The sequence below is a fragment of the Manihot esculenta genome, chromosome 5 (assembly GCF_001659605.2).
Source record: "Manihot esculenta cultivar AM560-2 chromosome 5, M.esculenta_v8, whole genome shotgun sequence".
In the NCBI taxonomy this organism is placed as follows: domain Eukaryota; kingdom Viridiplantae; phylum Streptophyta; class Magnoliopsida; order Malpighiales; family Euphorbiaceae; genus Manihot; species Manihot esculenta.
Genome location: NC_035165.2, coordinates 27,109,870 through 27,137,617, shown reverse-complemented (window position 1 = coordinate 27,137,617; position 27,748 = coordinate 27,109,870). Strand labels below are relative to the sequence as shown.

The following is a 27,748-nucleotide window of genomic DNA, read 5'->3' as shown; positions in this document are numbered from 1 at the left end:
GCCTGTAGGGCTGATATCAGACCTCTAGGCGTGCCCCTCCTGTCTCCTCTGAAGACAAACTCAGATCCATCATCATCTCTGAACTTAACTACCTTGTCTCTACAGTCCAAGGTAGCACCATATGCAGATAGCCAATCCATCCCTAGAATGACGTCAAAATCTGTCAACTCTAGAACCACAAGGTCAGCTGGAAGGCATCTACCATCTATAAACACTGGACTATGTCGACAGACTGTCTCTGCCAACGATGGATCACACTTAGGGCCACTGACCCATAGGGGACACTCTAACCCAGACGTCATCAAACCCACTCTCTCTATGGCTCTGGGAGCAACAAAGGAATGCGAAGCACCAGGGTCTAACAAAGCATACACCTCAAAACACCCAATGAGGAGATTACCTGACACCACGGTGTTAGAAGTGTTTGCCTCCTGCTGTGTCATCGTGAAAATCCGCGCCGGAGCTGATGGACCTCCACCTCTGGGACCTGCAGATGAAGAGGCTGACCCTCTCCCTCTGCCTCTGCCCTGCGTCATCACTGAAACTGGTGGCTGTGGCATGCTAGCTGGCGCTGTCTGCTGGGATGGTGCCGTGAAAACTGCCTGAGGGCACTCACGAGCCATGTGTCCCTCCTGGCCGCACCTGTAACATCCTGTAATCCCAAAGCGACAAACTCCTCTGTGCGCTTTACCGCACCTACTACACACTGGAACCTCTGAACCTGAACTCATGCCACTGCCCAATCCCAGACCTGCTTTAATCTTGTTCCAGAACTTATTCTTCCTCGACTTCTGCGTGGAACCACTCCACTTCTTACCACTGGAAGTTGCTGCACCCTGTGAAGAGGGATCGGACTTACCCCTACCTGGGGTCTTAGAACCTGAAGACTGTGCCGGCTGCTGTTTCACTGTACCCTGTATAATGGCACTCGCCTCCATTCTCCGTGCTAAATCCACCACGGTGTGGAAACTCTCCCTCTCGGCTGCATGGATCAAAGAGGAATACCTGGAATGCAGTTTCATAGCATACCTCCTAGCCTTTTTCTGTTCAGTATCATAGGCCTGTCCTGCATACCGCAGCAACTCTATAAACCTATCAGTAAACTCATCAATACTCATATCCTCTGTCTGCTTGAGCTGCTCAAACTCTATCATCTTTAGCTCTTTCGAGCTATCTGGAAATGCCCATCCGGCAAACTCATTAGCAAACTCCTCCCAAGACATGTTATCCAACCTCGGGTCCACATAGACACCAAACCATTCCTTCGCCTTCTTACATTTTAAAGTGAACCCTGCCATCTGAATGGCTCTGGTATCATCTGCCCCTAGCTCATCTGCTATCATCTTGACTGCTTTGATGTACTCAAACGGGTCATCTCCGGATTGATACTTAGGAGCATCTAACTTTAGGTAATCAGTCATCTTTACCTTGCTTCTCACAGATGGGCCAGGTTGAGGTGTTTGGATAACTGGGGCTTCTGGTTGTACCACTGGTGGTGGTGGTGGAGGAGGTGCAGAACTCTCTGGTGTAGAGTATGCTGGACTGGGGTAAAAAGGTGAGGGTGGATACATGGGATATGGTGGATATGGGGGGTAATACGGTGGATACGGCATATATGTGGGATATGGGTGAAAACTAGGATGATCCGATGTACCTCCCATCGAATATCCTGGGCCCTGTGGGTAGGGCTGATAGTGGGGTGGATAACCATACCCCGAGGCCTGACCGCCTCCCTGTGATGATCCCACATCCTCCTCTGTAGTGCCAACACCTAACCCTCCATCCCTTCTTGGATCCACATCCATCTCTTCCCTTGTATCACTCGATCTTCTTCTCTGTTCTGTCTCCCTCCTGCTTTCATCAAACGACCTTCTAGGGTCCCTTGATGATCTTTCTCTGCCTGCCCTTTGGGACATAGCTCTTGGCAAAGCAGGGGGACGCCCTTCCATACCCTCATTCTCGGGCGGAGCTCCAGTCAATCTAGCTGATCGACGGGTTCCTCTCATCTTAGCTTCTGAAAACATAACATGAACTTTAGCATTATATGATCCATGTAAAAACATGAACCCTCAACTCATAGCATATCAGGAAATGCACATGCATAAATTCATGGCATCACACGCATCAAGACAGGACCCAACATCCTATCCTAGTGGACATGATCTTCCTATTGTGCTCGCCCTCTAAAACAACCTCTTTCCGATGTGAGATATCTCTAATCCCTGAGCATCTTAGCTCAGCACACCGTACTCTAGAGGCCCTATGCTCTGATACCAATCTGTAACAGCCCGCTTACCGGACCATCACCGGCACTAGGATCCAGATCGGCTTAAGGCCGCCGGGACCTGTAGTAAGCCTACTGTCAACTCTGTGTACCTGATAAATCCCATACATGATCACACTTAAGCTGAAAACTGTTACTTACTCTTCTTTTTCTTTCTTTCCTTGCTTGTCTATCTTTTCTTTTCTTGAAACTTTTCTCATCCACTAAGCCTGGACTATGCATGCTCTGTCTGTATGCACTCGAAGAGTGATACCTGCTATGGTACCATACAGTAACTACAGAGATAGAAAGACTACCATGCACCAAGCCTAGCGCATCATAACAGCATTATCTCAATCATACATAACATAAAAGGATCATGTGCAAAGGGATAACAAGCACTAGGGCCAAGCACAATACTATAACTCACTATATAACTTGCTATTACATCATTTCTATATATTACATAAACTCTGTACTGTACATCATTATCATGTCCACTATTCTATACTATTACATATGCCTTTTACCCTTGCTATCTCTTTCTCTTTCTCTTCTCTGAGGCCCTGAAAAATGGGGTTAGGGAGCGGGATGAGCTGCTAAAGCCCAGTGAGCGGAATCTATAAAAAATCACATTTAAAACATGCTATCATATGATGCATCACTGCACAAACATTTCACATCTCGGATTGGACATGATCCCAAAACTCCCTCTGTCAGTGCCCGGCCCCCAAAGGAGCTCACACAGGTCTTTCACTAACTACTCATGGTGCCCGACCCTATAAGGGCTCTCACAGGACTCATCCAAGGTAAATGCCCGGCCCCCAAAGGAGCTCACACAGGACATACAATAATGACAGACTTATGGGCTATTGAGATCGCCTCGGTCCAATCCACATATACAAGTAATAATGCAATGCATCAACTTGATGAATACTAATGCAAAGCATCCTACATACACATGGCATAATGATGCATGAATTATGCTAAAACAATTCTTAACTTTTAAAATAAAGTTCTGTTCCACTCACCTCTGTCAACTGCTGAGCAGTCTCTGTAACTCTAACTCTGTGGGCCTCCTTGGTCTCTCGGGTCCGTACCTACACAGGTGGACTCAAATGAGGACCAAACTTACTTAAACATAACTCTTAATATCTCCCCAAAACCCCTCTAAAACATCATAGGCATGCATGGAAAAATGGGCAAAAGAAGGCTGGACTGGGCACTTTCGGCGGCTGGTTCGGCGGCCGAAACCTCCCTCCAGAGACGAAACTCATGCATGTTCGGCGGCACCTTCGGCGGCCGAAAGCCTCGTCCAGAGACGAAACTCATGCACTTTCGGCGGCCGAACTCCCTCTTTCGGCGGCCGAACTCCCTCTTTCGGCGGCCGAAAGTCTCTTTCTCACCCAAAAGCCTAGCTTTCAGGGGCAAGGTTTGGCAGCCGAAACTGCCTCCACAAGGGGTTCGGCGGCCGAACCTTGCTTCGGCGGCCGAACCTGGATTCTCCAGAAAGGCAGAATCCGAGCACAACTCATGCTCTCAGCCTCCAAAATCCTATCAAACACCCATAACATGCATACCAACACTTCTCAACTCACAAAGAACATAACTCATGCATATAGAGGCCTAAAAACTAGCTCAAGCCTCAAAAACAACAACAAAACTCATATGATCAACATATGCTCAAACTCATGTTTATACCCCCAAAACATGCCATAAACCTCTCTAAAACTCTTAAAACTTGCTTGAAACATAAGGGGAGGTGAGGATCCATGCTTACCTCTTGAAGAACTAGAGGATTGATGATCCAAGCTTGGAGATGGGGGAAAACTCAATCAAAATCTCCAAGTGCTCAACTTTGCTTCCTTTTTCTCAAAACTCTAAAACAAAGCTCAAATCAAGTTAAAACATGCAAGATTTGAGGAAAACATGAGAAATCACACCAAGGAGAGCTTGAACCTACCTTTGACCCAAAAACAGAGTGTTTAACACTCAAGTCTCGGGCAAAGGGGCTTTTGTGGTGGCCAACCGACTCTTCCTTCGGCGGCCTAACGTGCATGCAAAACCATGCAACTTTCGGCGGCCGAACTTCACCTTCGGCGGCCGAACCTGGCTTTTGTCCCCTTGGCCTTTTCATTTCAAAGTTCAATTTTTCTTAACGCAAAACATGCAAACATGATAAAAACACTTAAAAACATCTTAAAAACCTTTCTTATACCCTTAGGGCAAGCTCCGACATCCTCGAATCCCGACTTCCAACGGAAAATCCGCCGAAACGTAGGAATTCCGATACCGGGGTCTAGCCGGGTATTACATCTTGATTTAAGCTTTAAAACTTCAAAACCCAAAAGGAAACTCATAAAAATGTGAAGGATTTGAAGAAAGAACATGAAATCAACCAAAAGAGGACATGAACACACCTGAGCTCAAGAATGGGGAGAAAACTCGCCCATTTTCGGTCTGAGGGCCTTTTTATAGGTGGCCAGTCAACCACCTTCGGCGGCCTAAGCTGTCTCCACAGCTCCACCACCTTCGACAGCCTAACGTGCCTCCTAAACTATCCCATGTTCGGCGGCCGAACTTGAGATTCGGCGGCCGAACCTGGTTTCTTCCCTCAAAACCTTCGGAGGCCTAAAGCACTCCCGAAACAGCCCCATGTTCGGCGGCCGAACTTGGGTCCTTCCTCCTTGGCCTATTCTTTTCAAAACTCCATTTCTTTTCCATTTAAAACCATAAAATCATGTGAAAAAATTTTAGAAACACATTTTACCCCTCTAGAAGACTCTGGCATCTTCAGAAATTTCAGATTCCAACGAAGACTCCGCCGGAAGGTAGGGATTCCGATGCCGGAATCTAGCCGGGTATTACAATATATTTCTACAATCTCTCTAACAGAAATCCTTCACTTTTGGAGGGATCGAAACATTCCACAAACTAGTCCATAACTCACCCCCCACATTAAAAGATGATCTTCCTAGTAAGTCCATACATACAAAGTATGCGGACTTCACCGTATACACACCTCTTCTATCAAAGTGCCACAAGAAGGAATCTTCCTTATTGGTAATACTAATAGGAATACTAATAATAGCCCTGATATCTCTTGAAGAAAAAAGCTCCATTAAAAGAGCAATGTTCCAAACCCTCCCATTACCTTCAAAAAGATCACAAACATGCAAGTGTGGTTCAATAAAATCGGGGCCATCATCCGCAAAAAAATGGAAGATACTTCTCACCATCATGTCTCTCCTTAAGATTAAACCAATTAGGGAACGTCCTCTAATTAATCACTAATCAACAAGTTGCCAAGGAACGTCCTTGGGCCTCAGGCAACAAATAACTGTCAATTGCATTAAGAAATAGAGAGATCCAATCCTAGCTACCCAAACGCATGAGATGTTGCTAGATCATACAATTTCCTTAGTTTTTTACACCAAGTGTTCTTATGTTTGAACAATCCAAGCAATTACGAACTTAAAATTATCCAAACTAACAATATATTACCTTGCAATCAAGAATCAACCGACCACATTGATCAAAACAACAAAGCAATAATGGAATCAAGCATGAAATTGTACGAATATTGAATAAACCAAAGACAAACAATGTATGTTCAGATCTCACAATCCATAAAACAACTAAAGTTTCAACCAATCTTCAACTAGAATAAAAGGTTTCAGCCACTCATGGCTGAAACAAAACCAAAGATAAAGAAAGAGATGAAGAAGAGATGTGGTCACTTGCAATCCCGTAGGTGTGTCTAAGGTGGTCTTCAAAAAGCCTGGGGAGGCTCCTTATGTGTCTTTTTATAATTGAAAGTGTTGCCCTAGGTCCTTACTTACTGCCCAAGTTAAATTCTTGGCTGCACATATGCTGTCCATGCCGCCCATATCTTGCATTAATGAGGTGGAGCCTTCTTTTGAATTTTGAATTTTGAATGTGCAAGACTTGATGTGGCATGTGTGTCTTCTTTGGCTTCTTTGACAAGCTGAATTTGAATTTCAAATTTGAATGTGCATCTTCTAGAGATTTGGCTTCTTCAATAAGGAAAAGGATTCTTGAAGATCTTGAATTTCAAACTGTTCTGCAGACTGCACTTTCCTTATTTGCTACTTTCCTTATTTAGCACTTTCCTTAATGAGCTGAATCTTGATTTTGAATTTTGAATTCTCTTAAGGATTTAAAATTTGAATTTCAAATTACTTTCCTTATTTGGCTCCTTTCAAGTTGCACTTGGCATGCTTACTCTCCTTTGCTCCATTTTAGGTAGTTTTAGGGGTATTTTCACCAAATTGTCTCTTTACACCATTTTCTGCAGAATAAGATTAAAATCACAAAATTAGGCAGAAAAAGTATAAATTATCATCAATATCATCATGATAAAATGGTCTAAATTATGCTCTATCACCAATGGTGACAAGTTGAGAAGTAACCTAGATGCCCTAGAGGAAATCAGAGAAGAAGCCCAAATCCGCACAACTGTTTATCAACAAAAGGCAGCTCGCTACTATAATCAAAAGGTTAGGGAAAGGAGCCTGAAGGCGGGAGATCTGGCGCTAAGAAAGCTGGAGGCCACTGGAAAGAGAGCTGTCGTAGGAAAGCTAGCACCAACCTGGGAAGGGCCTTTCAGAGTTGCCAAAGTAGTTAAACCAGGAGTATATCGTATTGAAGATATGGAAGGAAATCCAGAGCCCCATGCTTAGAACATCCAGCATTTAAAAAGGTACTTTTCTTAAAATATTGGCAATGTAATGTGAATGGTTGTACCCTGAAAGATGTGAATAAAATAAATAACGCCATTCAAATCATACGATATTATTATCATGACTTGCCTCACTCCCCTTTGAAAAAGAAAAAAAACAGGCACAAAAAGAAGCCCTCAGTGAGGTAGGTGACCGGTCTGAGAAAATAACCACCGGCACCACAAAACCTGCTGAGAGGAAAAAGCCCTCAGTGAGGTAGGTGACCGGTCTGAGAAAATAACCACCAGCACCACAAAACCGGCTGAAAGGAAGAAGCCCTCAGTGAGGTAGGTGACCAGTCTGGGAAAATAACCACCGGCACCACAAAACCGGCTGAGAGGAATAAGCCCTCAGTGAGGTAGGTGACCGGTCTGGGAAAATAACCACCAGCATCACAAAACCGGCTGAGAGAAAGAAGCCCTCAATGAGGTAGGTGACCGATCTGGAAAAATAACCACCGGCACCACAAAACCGACTGAGAGGAAGAAGCCCTCAGTGAGGTAGGTGACCGATCTGGGAAAATAACCACCAGCACCACAAAACTGGCTAAGAGGAAGAAACAACAAAAAGGCCAAAGAGCTTGAATCTCAAGCAAGTCTAGAAGCAGTACGAAACTGAGCCCAGGGAGAACCAAATACAAGAAAGAATCGAGCTAGAAGAAAAAAGAAAGACAACCGACAAAATAACACGAAAACAAGAACAGGAGTCCGACCTCAGCAACAAGGTCAAGGCATTTCGAAAAGCAAAAGGCTGAAATCAGAGCTCAAGAGCTCGACGAATAAACGGGCTTAAAACCAGCACAGACCCACAACAAGCAAACTGAGCAAAACAAGGCTAAGGAAAACACAGGAGGAGCAGGCCCAGCGAACACATGATAAAGATAGACAAAGTCAAAAAGACGAGCTTCCAGCTCAGATCAGCCCTTAAGGCGAAAAAACCCAATACAAATCAGCTAAATAAGAAAAGACGCCAAAAGACCGAGCTCACCTCCAAGAGAATAAGAAAAACTCGCAAGTCAGAGGCTCAGCCAGACACCGACCTCTCAGCTCGGACTAGCTTAACTGGCAAAACACCAGAAAAGACAGCCTGGCCCTTCAATTCAAGTAAGTTAAGATTTGCTAAGCAGGCACATGGCTTAAAGAACCCATGATTAAATTAAATAGGGTGAAAAGAAATTCACAAGTTAGATCAGGGAAACGGGCTAAGCATTAGAGAATTTGAGTAGATCGGTAAAACCAACAAAGACAATAAAGGCAAAAAATAACAAGATCCCATTCATTACAGATCGGCATACAATCAAGCATTGGAAGTAAAAGGGCAAAAGCACAACACAGATATAAAAAGGAGCGAAATCACTGTTTTATTGAGTCATCTAGGATTACAAGAGGAAATATTATCCTTAAAGGACTAACATCAATGATTACATTATTTATACTATCTACAGCGCTATCCTTTGGGAGTCTGGCACTCTCTGACTCCAGCCCATCAGTACCTTCGAAGGGCACAATTTCGGGAGCCAAAAGTGCCTCCGCAACTCCACCATGTTCGGCGGCCGAACCTGGGTTTCTCCTCCAAAACATCATCTTTCAAAACTCAATTTTCTTTCTTCACTAAAACCATAAAAACATAAAAACATTTTAGAAAACCTTTATTTTACCCTTCTAGAAGGCTCCAATATCAGAGAATTTCGGATTCTAACGGAGATTCCGCCGGAAGGTAGGAATTCTGATGCCGGGGTCTAGCCGGGTATTACATCAGGCATCACTTGTTGCCGACAGGTTCTCCTCATGGCGGGCCTCCTAAATCTAACGGTCCACCGAGCTCCTGAGGGAACGGTCTCAAGCATCAATCTCTATGAAGACACACATCACCTGGCAGGAAAAAGAATCAATAAAGTTAGAAAGCAATAAAAACAAAAATAACCTAAAACGAAAAAGAAAAAGAACACAACTCACCATGAGGAGCATCTCCCTGACTGTATCCCCTAGCTGCTCCCGAGTCCGAGAATGAAAAGCCACCTGCTCCCGAGTAGAGCATGCTAGGAGACTGGTGAGAGCAATCAAGCGTGGGTCTGAGGCCTCAGTGACCCCACCAAACATCCTCTCCCGCAACAACTCGACAACAATGCTCGCTGGGGACTAGGGAGTGATCTCGTCAGCATTCAGCACCTCATTGTCTAGAGCAGAGGACAACAGCCCCACGGGTGCTTTCTCCTTCTCCACAAGAGGGAGCACGGGGGCAGATTGCTGAGATGCGCGAGCCTTCTTCGATGCCAGAGCCGCAGTGGGAACCTCCGCAGGAGGAGCTCGCTTACCAGTGGTCTCCTTGAGAGTAGCAGCACCACTGGCAGCAGCCTTCTTGGGGCGAGGAGCAGCAGAAATAGACCTAGACTTGGCCCCATCCTTAGAGGTGCCCTTACCAGTAGGGGCGACCTCAACTTCACCTCCACCCTCGGGAGCCCTCTCATCAGAAGCAAGGACGACCTCAGTATTCTCCTCGGGAACACCTTCAAAACTAAGAGCGACCTCAGTCCTCGCAGGCTGCACGTCCCCAGCTAGTTCCTCAAAAACTATGAGCTCCAGGGAGGACGAAGCTGAGACTTGCCTAGATTTGGAGGCCGTGGGAGATGGGGGGCAGTGTCAGACTTGTTGTGGCTGGAGGACTTGGGAGCCCTCGAATGGTGATCCTTAGAGCTCGGCCTTGGGGCACGAGAGGAGACCAGAGTCGGAGGAATGGATCGGCCGGCCGACCTGGGGGAGATAATTTGGACCACCTCCCGAGTCGTATTAGTTACCGATCGGCCAGCTTGGAAAGCATCCAGAGCAGCCCTCATGCTCTCCCGAGAAAGAACAAAATTGTTCGATGGCTTGATCTTATCCATGGGAAGCTTGGAGGCTACAGAAGCGAAAACAAAAATCCAACGGCTTAGAAGGGCATTCAACAAAAATTAAAAAGAGAAGGCAAGATGTTAAAACAAAGCAAAATAAAATACTCGCATCCCTGCAGTCCTAAAGACTGGACACGAACATACATTTCTCGACTTCATACTTTTGTTCAACAGAAGTCAATCTGAGAAAGCTGACCTGCTCAGAGAGGGTTAGCTGGGGGAGGTCATTACAGCCCGGAGGCACCTCTTTCCAGGGGAGGTCCACTTGCCAAGACGACTCGGGGCCTCCTTTCAGCTCCACCACAGCGAACCCCTCTGTCCAGCCTTTGAATGAGTCTTTATGACCCGAGAAGATGGACAATCATCTGCGGAGGGCAAAGTAGTAAAAGCTCTGGCTAGCCCGGACCAGTCAGAAAAAGGTTGAAAACAAACGAGCTGTAGGTGTGAGACCAGCTCAGACTGACAGACTCAAAGGAGCACATGGAAAGAATCGAGTTAGGATAAGCATCTGGGGGGTTATTTGGAAGTACAGGAAGACCTCAAGGAAGAAAGGAGAAAAGGGAAAAGTTAAGTCATATTCACGCTGTTTGACGAAGAATACCAAACTACGGTCCTTTTAGGGGTCGATTAGACCAGAGGGAGGAGGTCGGGAAGAACAATCCTCTCGTTAGGAAGAGGAGCCCGAATACGAAAAAGAGGGGTATCCAGATACTCTAGAGAAAAGAAATTTACGAGAGAAGAAGAGGTAACATTAGACTCTAGATTCATGATGTTGGGTAGCTTAGGGCTATCCATGGCAGTGTAAGAAACGTACCTTGAAGATGATTTGGGCGGAAGGGCAGGATGAACGGAGCGCGCAGGAGGTAGAAGGAAAGCAAGAGTTCTGTAAAGATTTGGGGGATTTGAATTTTGAAAACGGTAAAGTGAAGAAGAGACGTTTTGATAAGAGCCGTCCTCGGGCCACGCGGTCACAATGGATTATTGGGATTTACTCCCTCATCAATCATGCAATAACTGTTGAGGAGGTAAAGGGGCAATTGATAACCGTTGGGCTTCATCCCCTCTCTGGGGCAGGGTCCGAGTCCGCGAAAGTAGAACAGGCCTAGAGTCCTGGGCGCCCCTTGGCAGGCCTGCTCTGCAGCTCAAGTTTGGGCCTCGGAACACGTAGTAGGTCGGGCTGCCCGCAAGCCTAGGCCCAGTAAGGAGAAAGCCAGCCCGATGATGGGACTTGAAGAGGAACAGCAGGCCCAGTCCTTTTGCAGCCCTATTTGCACGCGCACTGGAGAAAATTAAATGGTCGCCTGACATAGGTGAGGGGACTGACACTACTGTATGTACGAACCTACCTGACAGAGACAGGGGTCACTGTAGCAGAAAGGTTGTTAGGCGTCTCTTGTAAGGAAGAAAATGAATAAAAAGAGGAAGAGTACTCTCCTCTAGGACAAGCTTACACAACCACTGTAAACCCTATTCTCTGGATCTCAGAACATCAAGTACCTTGTTGAAGCAATAGGAGACAACCATCGGAAACATCATTGCCAATCAAGTGCCAAAATCTCTGGTAAAATGCAGGATTTAACCCATTTGACCCAGGTGCCTTGTTTAGATGCATTTGAAAAAGAGCAGCTCTAAATTCCTCATTTGAAAATGGAGCACAAAGATCAGCATTATCGGCATCACTAATCAAGGGCGGCACCAACATAAAAACCTGTTCACAATCCACAGAACCGCCATAAAATATAGACTGGAAATAATGCAGAAAATGGTTTTTTATTTCTTGCTCATCCTCAATCCAGGTACCCGACGACTCCTTTAATTTAGTAATACGGTTCATTCTTCGTCTACCATTAATTTGTGCATGAAAAAATATTGTATTTTGGTCCCAATTTTTAAGCCAAAAGCACTTTGCCTGCTATTTAAGTCTAGCTTCTTCCTGCTCAAGGAGATGATTTCAGTCTTCCTTTAAAGAGGCGTGAGGAACAGTTCTGGGCCCATTATCCAATAATCTCTGTATAGTCTTTTTCTTTTGCCAAAACTCTCTATTTCTAATCCTACCTCACAACGAAAGAGCAGAAACTAAATCATCACGTTTCATCACAAGGTTGTATGGTATAGAATTAACCCAAACTCCTTTAACGACCTCGGCCAGACCCTCATCACATAACCATGTATTATCAAATTGAATTCTTCTTCTATCGTCCCTATTATCCTTAGGAGCTGTATTAATCACCAACGGTTTGTGATCCGATCTAGGAAAATGAACAACCGAGCAGACAATATTAGTGAATTTATGAGCCCAGTCCTCAGTAGCAAGGGCTCTATCAAGCTTCTCTCTAACCATATTATTCGACTCCCTACCCTTCTCCCATGTGAAGAAAGAGCCAACAGTGGGTATTTGAACAAGATTATTGTCCTCAAGTGCCTGTCTAAACCCCTGCATAAGATAATTTGGTAAAGTTGCTTCTCCTTCTTTCTCATCTCTCGAGCATAAATCATTAAAGTCTCCCGAACAAAACCATGGAAGAGAGTTTCTACGAGATAAAACTTGAATAATGTTCCAAGACTGACGTCGTCGTTGTGATTCCGGAAACCCATAATAACCAGTAAACCTCCATTGGACATTACCTTGCGAAACAATCGAATCAATAAAATTTGAAAAAAAGCCAATCACATAAACAGACACATGACTCTTCCACATTAACGAAATGCCCCCTCCCAATCCTTGTCTATTGACTGAGAAGTAACCATAAAAATGTAAAAAATTACGAAAAAATTTCACACGAGAACTAAGAGCTTTTGTTTCCATCAAAAATAAAATGTCCGGCTTATAACTAGTAACAAAATCCTTCAATGCATTAACTGTTCGAGGATTGCCGAGTTCTCGACAGTTCTAACACAGGATGATTATTGCTTTCGGCTATCCTGATCTTTGACGGGATGAGTCGCTTCGATAGTCAATTGACGCGGATCGTCTTTTATGAGGAAAAAGAAAAGATGAAATTAAGTTTAATAAAAGGAAAATGCGAGAGTATCGGGTCACAGAGGAACCACATAGGGAAGCTTGGCTAAAAAACATAAAGATGATCTTCTTATATAGAAGTTCTTTAAAATTCTTAAATTGTTAATAGTATATAGCTCCATTAATATTTTTTAAATTTATATGATAAGAAAATTAATGAAAAATACAATTTTTTAATTTTAAAAAAGAAAACATTTTATTTAAAATTTTGATTAGTTTTTTTTAATAATAAAGTTATATATTTAATTAATTAAAATTATATTTTTTAAAAAATAAAATTTATATTTAAATAGAAAATATTTTAGCCAATTAAATTAAAGACTTAATTACAATTTTGAACTTTAACTAAATTTCATTATTTTTGGTCTTTTCACTTTTATAAAATTATTCTATTTCATTTTTTATTAATTATATTTTATTGGATAAAATAATTTAAATATGAAAAAAAAGTATTAATTTTTTCACTTTTATAAAATTATTCTATTTCATTTTTTTTTCATATAAGCATTCCATCAAATGAAAAATGTAACCAAAGAAAAAAAAGTTTTTTCTTTAAATTTAAAAATTAATTTTTTCACTTTTATAAAATTATGTCATAATAGTTTCTTTGGTTTGAACCTTTCATCAAATACAAAAATAAATAACAACTAAATTGAAGTCTCATACTTACTTTTTTTATATACGATTTATTTTAATTTATTATTTTTAAAAATAATTTAATTTATGATAGAATTTCAATAAATAAAATTTAAATGTAAAAAAATATTTAAATATTTTTAATCAATTTAATTTAAATAGACTAATAATTAAATTAAATTAAATTTTTTTAAATAATAACATATTATAATTATTTTTTAAAGAAATTATAATTTATCTTAAAATAAAATTTAAATACAAGTATTTGAAATATTAAAAAAATTCTTCCTTAATAAAATTTAATCAACTATAATGTTAAAGAAAATTTATCAATCAATTTGAATTTAAATAAAATATTGATATAATTAAATAATTAAATTCATTTAAAAAAATAATTAAATTAAAAATTTTTAAATAATAATAAATTTATAATTAATAAAATATAGCAGAAATATTTTTAAAAATTTTAATATTTCCTCTCTTCTGACGTTTGTATATAATATAAATAAATAAAATTGAAAACTCCAACTTATTTTCCATAATTTATTTTCTTTCCATCTCTCTTTGACCATATAAAAAACATAGGCTAAAAAATCAATCAGTCGATAATCTCACATCCAACACTCCACTTGACCCGCCCAGAGTAAAACCACCGTCTTTCCGAGACCCATAGCCCCCGCTCGCTTCTCTTAAACCGCCTCCGCCTCCCTTTCATCACTGTCACCACCGCCATTCACGACATCTACACTGTTGGCCTGTTCAATCCCACCATCAATTTCTCTGATCGCACATGGGCGAGCAAACCCAACACCAACACCAACACCAACACCAACCAGCCCAGCCTCAACCCCAACCCCAATTCCAGGTCCAAGCACAGCGGCAGCCACAGCCACAGCCACAGCCACAGCCGCAGCCTTACCATGACCCTATTCCTTCCTCAACCCCGACCTCTGAATTAATCAGTATTCCTCATCAGACCGTCTCTCCAGCCAAAATTCCCCCTTCCCGGCCTCGCAAAGTCCGTAAACTCTCCCCCGAAGATGCCGCAACCACCTCTAACGACCCCAATTCCTCGCACATAACAAATACCGCCGCCGACCCCCCTCAAACGACAGCGAAATCTGCCAAAATAAAAAATACCCAACAGCGAGCACTTGTTGTTGTACCGCAGCGCATCATTGCGAGATCGTTGTCCTGTGAAGGCGAGGTAGAGAACGCGATTCGCCATCTGCGCGACTCCGATCCACTTCTCGCCTCTTTAATCGACCTCCACCCTCCCCCTACCTTTGATACTTTCCACACTCCATTTCTTGCCTTGACTCGAAGCATTATCTACCAGCAGCTCGCATTTAAAGCTGGTACTTCAATCTACACTCGCTTTATTGCTCTGTGCGGGGGAGAGGCCGGTGTCCTTCCGGACACAGTTCTTGCTTTGACACAACAGCAGCTGCGCCAAATTGGGGTTTCGGGGCGTAAAGCTAGTTATCTTCATGATCTTGCCAGAAAGTATCACAATGGGATATTGTCAGATTCAGCAATTGTAAATATGGATGATAAGTCCCTTTTCACAATGCTTACTATGGTTAATGGGATTGGTTCTTGGTCAGTGCACATGTTTATGATTTTTTCGCTGCATAGACCGGATGTGTTGCCCATTAACGATCTTGGGGTTCGCAAAGGAGTGCAGCTGCTGTACAATTTGGAAGAGTTGCCCCGTCCGTCGCAAATGGATCATTTGTGCGAGAAATGGAGGCCATACAGATCAGTGGCGTCTTGGTATCTTTGGAGATTTGTGGAGGCGAAAGGATCACCTTCAAGTGCTGTGGCAGTGGCAACTGGTGCTAGTATGGCACAGCAACAACAGGAGGAGGAGCAGCACCAGCAACAACCACAACTTCTCGACCCAATCAATAGCATTCTCAACCTCGGGTATGTATAATATTCTCCACTTTTATTCCTAGTTTGTTTCTCGCCATTTATTTTCTTTTCTTTTCCATTTCTAGTGTTCTGAACTCGTATCTTTTCATCATAATTTGTTCATTTTCATTTGGTTTAAGTACATTTTGGTTTTTGGCTTTAAAATTTCTCATGCTGTTTGTGATTGTTGTTGCTTTTTTTTCGTATAGTTTCACTTACCTAGCCAGAGTGGGTAAACCTTGCAACTCTTTTTGTGATTGCAGATTGTGATTTCAGTTCTGGCTTCTAAAGTTTTTGTTAATATCAGCTGTGTGGGTAATAATTTGAATTCTTATCTAGGAATAGGGAATGTGTGCCCCAAAAGATGTGGGTTTTGGACCGTTATATAGGAAGTTAAGAGATTGATTCCGGAAAAATAAATTCCATGCTCAACATGAACTTTTGTATGTTAGAAGCACCCATTCTTGTTTCAAGAGATCATCCACAAGTCATTCGATGTTTGTGTTATCCATTTCAAAACAGTCTAGCTTCTTGTTCCGCTCGTGAAGAATATCTTCAGCCTTTAACAACGGAAACACATCCCAGTGCTTGATGAGGAAGAAGCCAACACTTATTCTGGAAATGATAGAAGTTAAAAAAAAAAGGAACAAATAAAGCTACTCCTTCCTATTGGAAAAAAGAAGATAAAGATCCTGATATGGATATGTAGTAGATTTACGTGTTCCACAAAAGTGGATTCTTGTCACTGTGTTTTCCCAGAAACAAAAGGAAAACTTTTAGCCATTTCAGGGTTCACCTTCTATTTAGAGAAGGGGAAATAAAACTGGTTACCTGACTTGTATTTAAGTGTGGCATTAAACATATGACAATAATCTTTGGCCTTATGTCCATGCCATAATATGTACAGGAAGGAAAGAAATGCCCTCAGGACTGAAAGAAATATGTTCAAGACTATGTAGCATTCTTTAGTCATAGACCAAGGTTGTTAAATCTTTTCTTTAACCAGGTAACAGGAGAGACTATCCTCAAGTTCTGAGGATTGTAAGATCTTAAAAACTTGATATAGGCATATTGATGCATCAATAATGTGAAGATTTACATTTTTGTATACTTAACAATGGACCTTACTAATTAGGACTCGCAGCTCAAATTCAAGTGATACTAATTTAATTATTTGTCATATATTATGTGAGAATAGAACTTTTTTAGCAATGGTTATCTACCTCTTTGCTAACCTCAATGATACTCGGATACCTTTGTGTTTCTTCCTTTGACATATAGGGGAAAGTGGGCTCCAATGGTCGTTGACATTTTTGTTGTTATTCTAACCATTTGATCATAAAGCATATGCAAGAGCAAATGTGGACCAATGTTTGAAATGAAGTGGCTTAGAGATTATAGGTATTCAGATTTGGTCAATTTATCTACTTTTCTAGGGGTATTTAAGTTACCTTGCAACCTTGTCTGTTGTCAAACTCTCTTGATTTTCCATTTCCAATTTATTTAAAATAATTATCTAGACAGTATGCCTTTGTCAAGTGATGTATAGCACGCTCTATGGGCATAGAATTATTTGTTGAGGCTGTAGTAAGTTAGAAATACTTTTAGAACATATTTCTTTGATGTGGAAACTATCTTTTAGGATATAGTGATGATATGAGCTGATTTGATGGGCATGGTGACCATGGTAGTTTAATGGTTTTGATTGATTCACAATTAGAAAGATTGTGGTGGGAGAAATAAGAACTTTGAAATAACGGTTTCATAATAACAGAAATAGGAGGAAGGTAGTTATTTATGTATGCTAAAGAAGAAAAAGGGTCAACTGCTAGATAGGGATGTGAATGAATCAAGGTATTCATGGCTCAAGCTTAATTGAACTTGAGCTCTGTTATATTCAGCTCGTGAGCTCAGTTCATTTCCAAATTCATGAACAGTTTCGCAAACTGAGTTGTTGAGTAGTATTGTGAACAAGCTTATTAGGCAAGTGGTTCTCAATTTTATAGGAGAACTCAGCACAAACTCAAGCCTGCATAAATTTTCATGTACCAAGCTTGACTTTGCTAAAGCTTAGTTTTGCACAGTTTAATCACACTTTTGGAGCTTATGAATATTAAACTTGTTAATTTTAAACTAAAACTTATTATAATTATAAATAAATTGAATGATTTATGAACTATTTGATATTAGACTCGATAGAAGCTCGACTCGTTTTAGTTTATTTGCTAAATGAAATAAGAACCAAGTCTGACTTTATATTCAGCTTGAGTTCAAAATAAGTAAAACTCGATTCAACTCTAGCTCAAAAAAATTTTGATGAACCAAACTTGAATTCTTTAAAACTCAGCTCAGCTTGGCTCGTTTACCCCCTATTGCCAGAAATTAAAGATAGTATAGGTTTGCAGTTAGTTGTAGTTTCTCGAATACTCTTCAAAGACTTTGTTAGTGTGTTTACTTCTAGAAATTAGTTATCTGCTTCCCACTTTTCATTTTCTAAGAGGATTGTACTTGTCATTTTCTATGAAAAAGGAAAAAGGCATTTGCAAGTTAATAATAAAAAATGGCTTTCCAATTCAAAATAATAAAAAAATACTCATTAACTCTCACAATTAAAAAATAAAGTATTAAAAAATTTATTGTGGCATTTTAAACTTTGAAAATGTTCTATGATACACTTAAACTATTCAAAAGTGTAATTAAAATTGCGCATGAACATGCGCTGACATATATCCACAAGACTTGAACTATTTTATTATTAACGGTCAACAACTTAATAATAAGGATAAATTACACTTTACTCCCTTAGTTTTAGCATAATTAATAGATTGATTTCTGTATTTTTAAAATCGAGCACTTAAATTTCTGTATAATTAGTCCGTCCAAATGGGGGGTTTTTCGTTCATTTTTGCTGTTAAAAGTGTAAATATATCTTTATTACCCTTTTAAATGGGTAAACTACATGTTAGTCCTTAAGTTTTAGCATAATTAACGGATCAGTTTTTATATTTTTAAAATCGAACACTTAAATCTCTTTATAATTAGTCCGTTTAGGTTCTAATATTTTCATCCATTTTTTGCAATTAAAAGCATGAAATATTTTTGATGTCCTCTTTTTAAATTAAAAATATTAAAGAGTTAGGGTTTCATCTATTTTCCCTCATTTATTAAAATGTAAACATTTTGATATTTTTTTTTCATTTGAAAGAACAATTAAACCCCATTAACTTTTATTCATATTGTTTTATTCAACTACATTTTAACACTTTTTGTTCTTTAATTTTCGTTTATTAAAATACTTCAATACTTGATAATTTCAAAACTTTCAGAAAATATATAAAATTTTAATCATTTTTAAGTGGTACTAAGTAACGTTTAAATAGATTGTAGATTTTTACAAAAAGTATTAGGAAGAAATTATACTTTCAGAAGTTTGACCTCCAACTAGTTTTAAACTAATGTTTATAATAAATGGAACAACCGTAATTTTGGAGTGACTGGATATGGAGAGATTTAAAAATTCAGTTTTAAAAATACAAGGACTAATATGTTATTATGCTAAAATTTAGGGACTAAATCGTAGTTTATGCAATATAAAATGTTTCACTCACATTGGCAATCCATTTGAAATGATTATTCTCCCTTTGATATGTTGACTAACAGAATTATGGACGGAAGAATCTCTCATTTAGACAGACTGACTGATTATAGAGGAGTTTAAATGTTCGATTTTAAAAATACAGGGATTGATTCGCTAATTGCGCTAAAACTCAAGGACTAAAATGTAATTTACTCTAATAATAATGATTATACAATATATACAGATTTTGAAATTGAAATTTACTCTATGTTTTGTACACTTAAATAATATTATCTTTGAATTCATATTTGTTTGAGAATGCTATAAAAGATTTACGTTACCTATTAATTGTGAATATGAGGTCATTTTAAGTCTACCCTTAAGCAGTTAGGTTGTGTAATGGGACATTTTCAAAGTTCAGGGCGTTACGAGATTTTTCTAGTAAAGTTTAAGGGTACAAATATGTGTTCTGCCTAAGATTTTTATTATAAAAGAAAATAGTGGAAAACATTTTAAAGTTGTTTTTCAAATCTTAGTTAAATATTGGAAAGCTGGAAAACTGGAAACCGGAAAATGTGAATACAAAATTTTGTTTTCAATTTTCTTGGAAAAATTTTTCAGAAAACGAAGCTGATTTTCTAAAAATGAACAAGCCCTATTATTGTACTAATTATGATATACATTGGTCAAAAGCATAAAAAATTTGATGACAATTCATTCTGTATAGTTTAAACTGCCAAACCACATCATAAAAGGATGTTACCAGTAGTAGGAGTTTGGAATCAAGATTCATGATTAAGACTTTGGTGTCTACCCCAACAGATCCATTTTCAGTTGCATGTCACTTTATAAGTCCAGTATGTTGGCCTTAGAACATTTAGGTCAATCATTTGTAAAATATCGTCCTTTTGCTACATAATTTGTGTTTGCTGTTAATTCATATTCTATTCTTTTTGTTTTATTTTCTATGATTTTGAACAGATGAATTTAACACAGTTCTTTGTAGTTATTCCTTTGCTGTGTTGCTGGTATGATTTAATTTGGTACTGCTTTTCATAGTTTATATTATACTTCTCTTTCTTAGGAAGATTCAATTCGCTCTCCCCTTCCTTCTCTAGTCTCCCCATCCATGCACACATAGAGAACAACACCACAACAAATTTTAACTTATTGATTAAACGAGGTTTGAATCGTCACTTTTTAACCGCATACTGGACTCTCGCCTCTGGGGATAAGCTGCTAATTGTAATTCTATGTGAAGGCCATCTTGAGTTACTTTTTGGCCACATTTCCATCTAATTGATTTACTGCTTTCTATCTCTTCCTAGCTTCCTCTAGGCATATTAGGAGCATGACATTGATATGACTATTTAATTTGCTTATCTCTTCCACATGGTGAGTACAATCTCAATTGAGATTATGATTTATCAAGCTGTGTTAGAGCCACTTGTACACATCTCTCGATGTTTTTACTTTTTATAGCTTTTTTTTTTTGCCATTTCTTACCTCAATGTTATTTGATCCAGAGCCTGTGCTTGGGGACAGTGATTGGGACTTGGGATGAGTTAGTTGATAACCTCTATCAAGCAATCGGATTGAGAAATATTTACAGAGCAGTGCAAAGATGTTACTTGTTACTTATGGTAGGTTGGATATTCGAATAGTTAAGAGGTGTATTTTGTCTAGTAAACATGCTTGGAAATTAAATAAGACTATCAAATGTTGAAGTTCTAGTCCTTGTTAAGAGACCTGTTTTGTTATCGAACTCTTGCAAGACATTATAGAGATGAAAGAGCTTCACTGTTTTTGCCTTCATTGTGGTTTGGGTATGTGTTCTGCATTACAATTTGAACCAGGCTTCTAATGTGAGAAGCAATTGAGGCTGCCGCTGTAATCCGTCGATAATAATAAAAAAAAGTTGGAACATATGGGGGAGGGCTTTTGCATGTTGGGGCTATCTCCCAGATACACGTTGCATGGGCGACATTATGCGCCAACAATTAATGTAACCCTTGAGACTGGTTGAAGAAAACAGAGGAATGAAAAGAAGCAGCCGTCTTAGGATAAGTTGGAGTAAGACTATTATGGGCAATGTTGGTTTGCCCCATTCTCAATCACCACTCAACCTATCTGAGATCTCTCATGTGATTTGGCTCAAACTCATTAGTTAGACTCAATTTTAAAAAATATATTAAAATGTCTTTTTATATTTTAAAAAAATTTACCGATTAATTTTTTTATTAATTTTAAATTTAAATATTAAAAAAATTAAAATATTTCTAATATGAAAAAAATTATTTAACGAATTTTTAAAATTAAATAATTAAAATTAATAGAATGATTAATTTGATAATTTTTTAAAATTTTAAATTCATCCAATGCAATTTTTTAATTTTATAGATCCACAAGTTTAATATACCATCCATTTATTTTTATATATCACTTTTTCTAAAAGTTATTTCATAAAAAAATTGTTCATTAAAATGAGTTCATTTATCGCATATACATAGGAAGAAAGCCAAAAGCCAAACAAAACCTTGTTAGACGGCTGGATATCCAAAATTTCTGGGAATAATTCATTCTTCACATCGCCTAATCGAATATTACACCTACAAAACAAAACATCGATTGACTATTTTCTAATGTGAGTTTAGCTTTGGATTAGAGTCGCATATTCTATTCGCATATCTCTTTATCCTCGTATCTTCTTCTTGTTTTCTCCAATAAACATCACTTCATCGTTTTTTAATCTTTCTTACACCCTTCCTATAAAAATCGCCAAACGACGTAATAATTGCTAACCAAAATCTTCTCATTTCAGCAACATGAACTACGAGAATTATGATCCTTCTTTCCCTGACCAGCCAGTGGTCGACCTTTATCTCCCTGTTTGGGCTAGACTCCCGTCCTTCTCGTCCAAACCAGCCTTCATCTGGGCTGAAGATGGGTCTAGTGGTGCAACCAAGGCTTCAGTTCTTACCTATTCTCAGCTCAATGATTCAACTCAGTTGATTTCTAATCAGTTACATGAGCTCTTGCCTAGAGGCAACACTGTTATCGTTTTAAGCCCACCTGGTCTTGAGCTCGTTGAGGTCATCTTTGGGTGTCAAAGAGCTGGCCTTTTGAGCGTACCCATCTTTCCACCTGATCCTTCTTTCGCTAATGGAAACTATCACCATCTTGTTAGAGTTCTTTCCCAAACAAAGCCTAAAGTTGCCATAGCTGACCAGGATTATATTGCTAGTGTTCAACGGTATCTCTCCTCATCCTCTAGCAATCAGAAGCTTAGTGAATTGTTGCAGAAGCTCATCTGGATTTCTACTTGTGATCTCAAAGGTAAAAAAGTTGGTTTAAGTATGGATTCTTCGTCGTATAATGGTTGTAGGCCAAATGAAGTGTACTTGATTCAGTACACTTCTGGTGCTACTGGGATTCCAAAACCAGTGCTGGTGACTGCAGGATCAGCTACTCACAACGTAAGAGTCGCGAGGAAAGCTTACGATCTTCATCCAAACAGTGTGATAGTCTCTTGGTTGCCTCAGTACCATGACTGTGGCCTTCAGTTTTTGTTGCTTACTGTTGTATCTGGGGCTACATGTGTATTAACTTCACCTGGAGAGTTTATTACCAGGCCACGGCTATGGCTGGAGCTGATCTCAGAGTTCAAAGCTACCTGCACTCCAGTTCCATCCTTCACATTGCCACTTGTTGTCAAGCGTGGTGGGGTTGAACAGGGAACTCGACCTGTAACTCTATGGAGTTTGAAAAACTTGATCATCATCAACGAGCCAATTTATAAGGCACCAGTTGAAGAGTTCATTGACGTGTTTAAGCCTTTTGGGCTTGACCCATCATGCATTTCCCCATCTTACGGCTTAGCAGAGAACTGCACATTCGTTTCAACAGCGTGGCGATGCAATGGCAACTTTGGTAGTTTTCCATCTTACAACAAGCTCTTACCGAGTGCAAGGCTCAGTTGTCAACATGAACAAGATGATGAGGACATGGACATCATAGTTGTAAACGAAGACACACATGAAACAGTTCCGGATGGGATCGAAGGTGAGATTTGGATCTCATCACCAAGCAATTGTTCTGGTTACCTTGGCCACCCATCTTTAACTCGCGAGATATTCCAAGCGAGACTCAGAAACAAGGTGAGCAGATGCTTTGTCCGCACCGGCGACAGAGGAATCGTGGGAGGAGAAGAACGATTTCTATATATTACAGGACGATGTTCAGATGTTATAAGACTCCGAAATGGCCAAGAAAAACACCCTCACTACATAGAAACAGCGGCTTATAATTGTTATCCAGATTTTCTCAGAGGAGGTTGCCTCGCTGCAATCCAGATTTCAGACAAGGTAGCTCTTGTTGCAGAGACACAAAGAAGAGAAAATAATGTTAGTGTCTTGAGGCAAATATGTGAAGGAATAAAAAAAGGTGTTATGGATGAAGAAAGAGTTGAAATCGGGCTGATTGTTCTTGTAAAGAGTGGAAATCTTCCGAAGACAACTTCAGGAAAAATTCAAAGATGGGCAACCAAAGAAAAGCTTGTTGGAGGCAAAATGAGCATAATTATGGAGATGTTATTTGACAATAACAATAATAATTGTAATAACATTAGCTTGTCGTCTTCGTCTGGACAGTTGCTCCAAGCAAATAAGAGTATGGAGGAAGCAGGAAATGCAAGAACATTGATGGCCGAAGGGAGAGAAGAGATCTCTCTAACGCTTTCAAACGCAGCAACTCGTCCCTCCTTGCTGTCACTTTTGTGAGAGCGACATTCATATATTTCTGCATATTTCCAGGGAATAGCTTAATTTGATTACGAGAAGTCACTTCCCCACGGTTAGAAGAAGAAGTAAGCTATTGTTTGCGAAAAATATAAAAAAAAAAAAAAATTATAAAGAATATTTTTCAACAAGATAATTTATTTTCTATTAATTAATTTTAATTTAAAATATAAAATATATTAATAAATGTATATTATAGAAATTTGAGTAAAAATATTAAAGTATAGAAAATAATTTAATTTTTTTTAATTAGAAAAATATTTTTTTCTTTAATTAGAATTTCTTATTAATCAACGGCGGCTACTAACCAGTAAGATATTAATATCTAGATATTAATAATATCTAAGAGAGATTCTGAAGGAGGGTTTAGAAAGAAGGAAACTCCTAAAGTTGATGATCTTAAACAAGTTACACTGTTAGCTAAACAGTGAATAAAATCCATGACCAATTAAAAATGCTCAAGAGAAATCAAGTGCATGCAACAAGAACCAGACATAGTTTCTCTCTGTATGAAAAGAAAGAAAATGAAATTTCACTCTGCTGTCTGCAGAGTTGCAGTAGGGGGAAAAGAGAAGAGTAAGAAACAAAAAAGAAAAATTTTCCGACAGAGTAATGGCGTTGGTAATGAGAAAGTAAGCATAAAATGCAAAAAAGGAGCAGCAGCCGAGGGGAGTGGTCGTCGTCATCGTCATTGTAGAGGTGAGAATTTTATTGGTGGAAGCAGAAGTGCATGAGAAAAAGGGAATAATGAAGATGAACGTTTAAGAGGAAGAAAGTACCAAAGCAAAGAGAGGGACAAATTCAGCTATCAATTGCATCACTGAAAGGTAAAGACATTGCTTGGGAGCAAGCGTGGTATTGCAGAGATAGTTGCAGAGACACCAACACAGAAATCCCCACATTAGCCTTTTATTGGCTCATGCTTTTTGATTTGGAGAATCGCTTCACTACAAGACATACACAACTAGGGCCGGCCACGGCCTGGTTTCAACCTTAAATCAGATTGCTCAATCGATTTCTGTTTTTAAAACAGATCCAAACTCCACGGAGCCAGTTATGGGTCTTTTTTTACTTATTTTTTATTAATTTTTATTTAAATTTTTACTTCTAATTCTTTTTAATTGAAATTGAATTGAACATTTATAATATATATAGAATTAATTAAAATTAAAATTATAACTAGAAAAAACGGTAACCGTAACCGTATCATAAATAAAATCGATTTAAGAAACCGGACTAAAATAATTTTTAACCATAAAAAAGACTGATTTATGTTGGATTCTCAAATCAGATCAAACTGGCGGTTCCGCTCGGTGCTGTGGACCAATCCACATACAATTTTCTTTACTTTTCACCGTACTCTCGCTTCCGCTCTGTAATTATTGCATGGGAGGTGCTTATTCTAAGTAGCTGGTAATGGAGTTTGACAAAGAATCTAAGGAGATTTATGAACAAAAGCATAGGATAGAGTTGATATTTTGAACAGTAGCAAAAATTTTAAATTCTGGGTCGCATCAAAGGAGGAGTAGTACATAATCTGTTGGGTCATTTTGAGGGCTAAAGATAAGAAACGGAAAATGAAAGGCAGGCAATAATGAAGGGGGTAAAGTGGGACCCAAGGTGGCAGGGCGTGGGAGTGGGATGAACATGACGTTGTCGGTTGTTTTGCACAGAGTAGGAAAAAAAAAAAGAAAGAAAAGAAAAAGCCACCCATTAATCTCATCACTTGCTTTATCTCTCTCTTACAAACTTATCTTACCCCTGGCTTCATTACAAGAAACCAAGCTGTCTCTTGTTGGATTTGTAGTTGGCTTGTTGGAAGCACAGAGGCAAAGTCCTTAATCCCATCAAACAAAATCACCAAATCAACCTGTCTCTCTGTCTCTCTCTCTCTCTCGCTTGTTCTTGGTGCTTCTACTTCTACGTACTTACATGACTAAGAGCCATTAATGAAGGATTAAAGCTGGTGGCTTGTGAGTGATGCAAGCTGTTGATGCCTCTCTTTTCTCTTTTGAGACTGTGAGTTCTTGTTTGTTTTTATAGTATGAAACCTGTTTTATTAGTTCTGCTTAGTGCAATCTTCTGTGTCTTGTAAGAAAATTAACTTGGGCATTCTTTCTTAAGCTTTAAGAACTTCGAGATTTCAAAGTTTGATTCTAGTATGTGCATGAGAGATTTCAAGTAAATATACACAGTTCGTAGTTATGGAATTGAGAGGCCAAGATATGAATGATACGAGAACGTCGTCAGTTCCGTCGAGCTATGGTCATGAATCATCAGGAGTTGAGAGAAGAAGAGATGGGAATCACAATGGCAACTCAGTCCTCACTTACACTCAAACCCTAGACCACCATAAGCAACCATCACTTCCCCAGACAAGATCTCCCAACCCAGATCGAGTTTCAGTCATTGCAAAAGGATCTAACTCCAAGACAGCCAATGTTAGGTATCGAGAATGTCTCCGAAACCACGCAGCCAGCGTCGGCGGCAATGTTTACGATGGCTGTGGTGAGTTCATGCCGGGCGGAAAAGAGGGTACACTCGAAGCTTTAAAATGTGCAGCCTGTCAGTGCCACCGTAACTTCCACCGCAAAGAAGTAGATGGGGAGACCCAATTCAGTCCGAGTTCAAGAAGAAGTACAATGGTCCATAGCCTTCAATTGCCACCACCATTGCCGTCTCCAACGGTACTGCATCATCAAAGATATTCCATGGGGTTACACACTAGCCCTACCTCCGCGAACATGGTTCAACCCATGAGTGTAGCTTTTGCTGGTGGAGGAACCGAGTCCTCAAGTGAAGATCTCAATATCTTCCACTCCAACGCCGAGGGAGGTCCAACGCCACCGCCTTTTGTTTTATCCAAGAAAAGGTTCAGGACAAAATTCACACAAGAACAAAAGGATAAAATGATGGAGTTTGCAGAGAAGATTGGGTGGAGGATCAACAAGCAAGAAGAGGAGGAAGTGGAGAAGTTTTGTGCAGAAGTTGGAGTGAGAAGGAAAGTTTTCAAGGTGTGGATGCATAATAACAAGAATCCAAAGAAGCAGCAGGAGCAGCATCAGCAGCAGCCACCGGAGGAGGAGGAGGAGGAGGAGGAGGAGGAGGAGGAGCCCCTGTGAGAGAAGCAAATTAAAGAAGGCTATTGCTTGAGATGGATATATAGATGTAGACATTAAAAGCATGGTTGGTAGAGGAAGGCAAGATGAGACATAGTAAAGAAGAGAGCTTGGCTTTAGCAAGATTCTTGAATAGAAAGTCTTCCATCAGAAATTTTCGCATAATTTCACAGCTATGGTTTTTTTTTTTTTTTTTTTTTTTTTTATAATTTTTCCATTGAAGTAGAATGATATATTCTGATCTCTTATCTTTTGCTTGGGAATTTCTTAAATATTTTCTTTAATATATTTTAATAGTCACTAATTACTAGGGTATGCTCGAGTATCTTGAAACGAAAGGTGCAAGAGTTATAGTTCCAGACAGTGGTGGGTACGGAAATTTAAATTAGGAATTTAATTATAAATTAGGAATTTAATTTTATATTTTCAGTAATATCATCATTTTTATTTATTTTATATAGGCATATTAAAAATAAAGCTCTTAAATTAAGATTTAAATTAAAATAGAGTAACATTTACGGATTTAGTTTGATGGTAAATACATTCTAATAAATAGAGTAATATTCACGAATTTAGTTTGATGGTAAATACATCTGAATAAATAAGAGAGATTTAGGTTTTATTCTCCAATTTTTAATTTTCATTTCAAACAAAACATTTAAATAAAACTATTAGAAAAAATCTACATGAATAAAAATATTGAAAGTTAATCAATTTATCCATATAAAATACTTTGTGTTTTTAAATTTTTTTAATTTAAATAGTCTAACTTATTATACATAAAAAATACTA

At 39.2% G+C, this 27,748-nt stretch overlaps 4 protein-coding genes across 4 annotated transcripts; 3 read left to right on the top strand and 1 right to left on the bottom strand.

Moving 5' to 3' along the window:
• Window positions 1–11,948: 11,948 nt before the first annotated feature.
• On the bottom strand, window positions 11,949–12,332 carry LOC122723709. The gene has a single exon (XM_043956815.1). The coding sequence runs from the start codon at window positions 12,330–12,332 to the stop codon at window positions 11,949–11,951; it is 384 nt and encodes a 127-aa protein (XP_043812750.1).
• A 1,806-nt stretch (window positions 12,333–14,138) lies between these two features.
• LOC110615976 (putative DNA-3-methyladenine glycosylase YfjP) lies at window positions 14,139–20,856 on the top strand. Its single transcript, XM_021758253.2, has 2 exons — window positions 14,139–15,476; window positions 20,568–20,856. Exons 1-2 carry the CDS (start codon window positions 14,338–14,340, stop codon window positions 20,587–20,589), a joined length of 1,161 nt encoding a protein of 386 aa, XP_021613945.1. The 5' UTR covers window positions 14,139–14,337; the 3' UTR covers window positions 20,590–20,856.
• Window positions 20,857–21,460: 604 nt separating this feature from the next.
• LOC110616333 (long-chain-fatty-acid--AMP ligase FadD26) lies at window positions 21,461–23,947 on the top strand. The gene has a single exon (XM_021758729.2). The coding sequence runs from the start codon at window positions 21,867–21,869 to the stop codon at window positions 23,817–23,819; it is 1,953 nt and encodes a 650-aa protein (XP_021614421.1). The 5' UTR covers window positions 21,461–21,866; the 3' UTR covers window positions 23,820–23,947.
• A 1,557-nt stretch (window positions 23,948–25,504) lies between these two features.
• On the top strand, window positions 25,505–27,275 carry LOC110615150 (zinc-finger homeodomain protein 5). The gene is made up of 2 exons (XM_021756871.2): window positions 25,505–25,856; window positions 25,962–27,275. The coding sequence occupies exon 2, from the start codon at window positions 26,042–26,044 to the stop codon at window positions 26,957–26,959; it is 918 nt and encodes a 305-aa protein (XP_021612563.1). The 5' UTR covers window positions 25,505–25,856; window positions 25,962–26,041; the 3' UTR covers window positions 26,960–27,275.
• The last annotated feature ends 473 nt before the right edge of the window (window positions 27,276–27,748 follow it).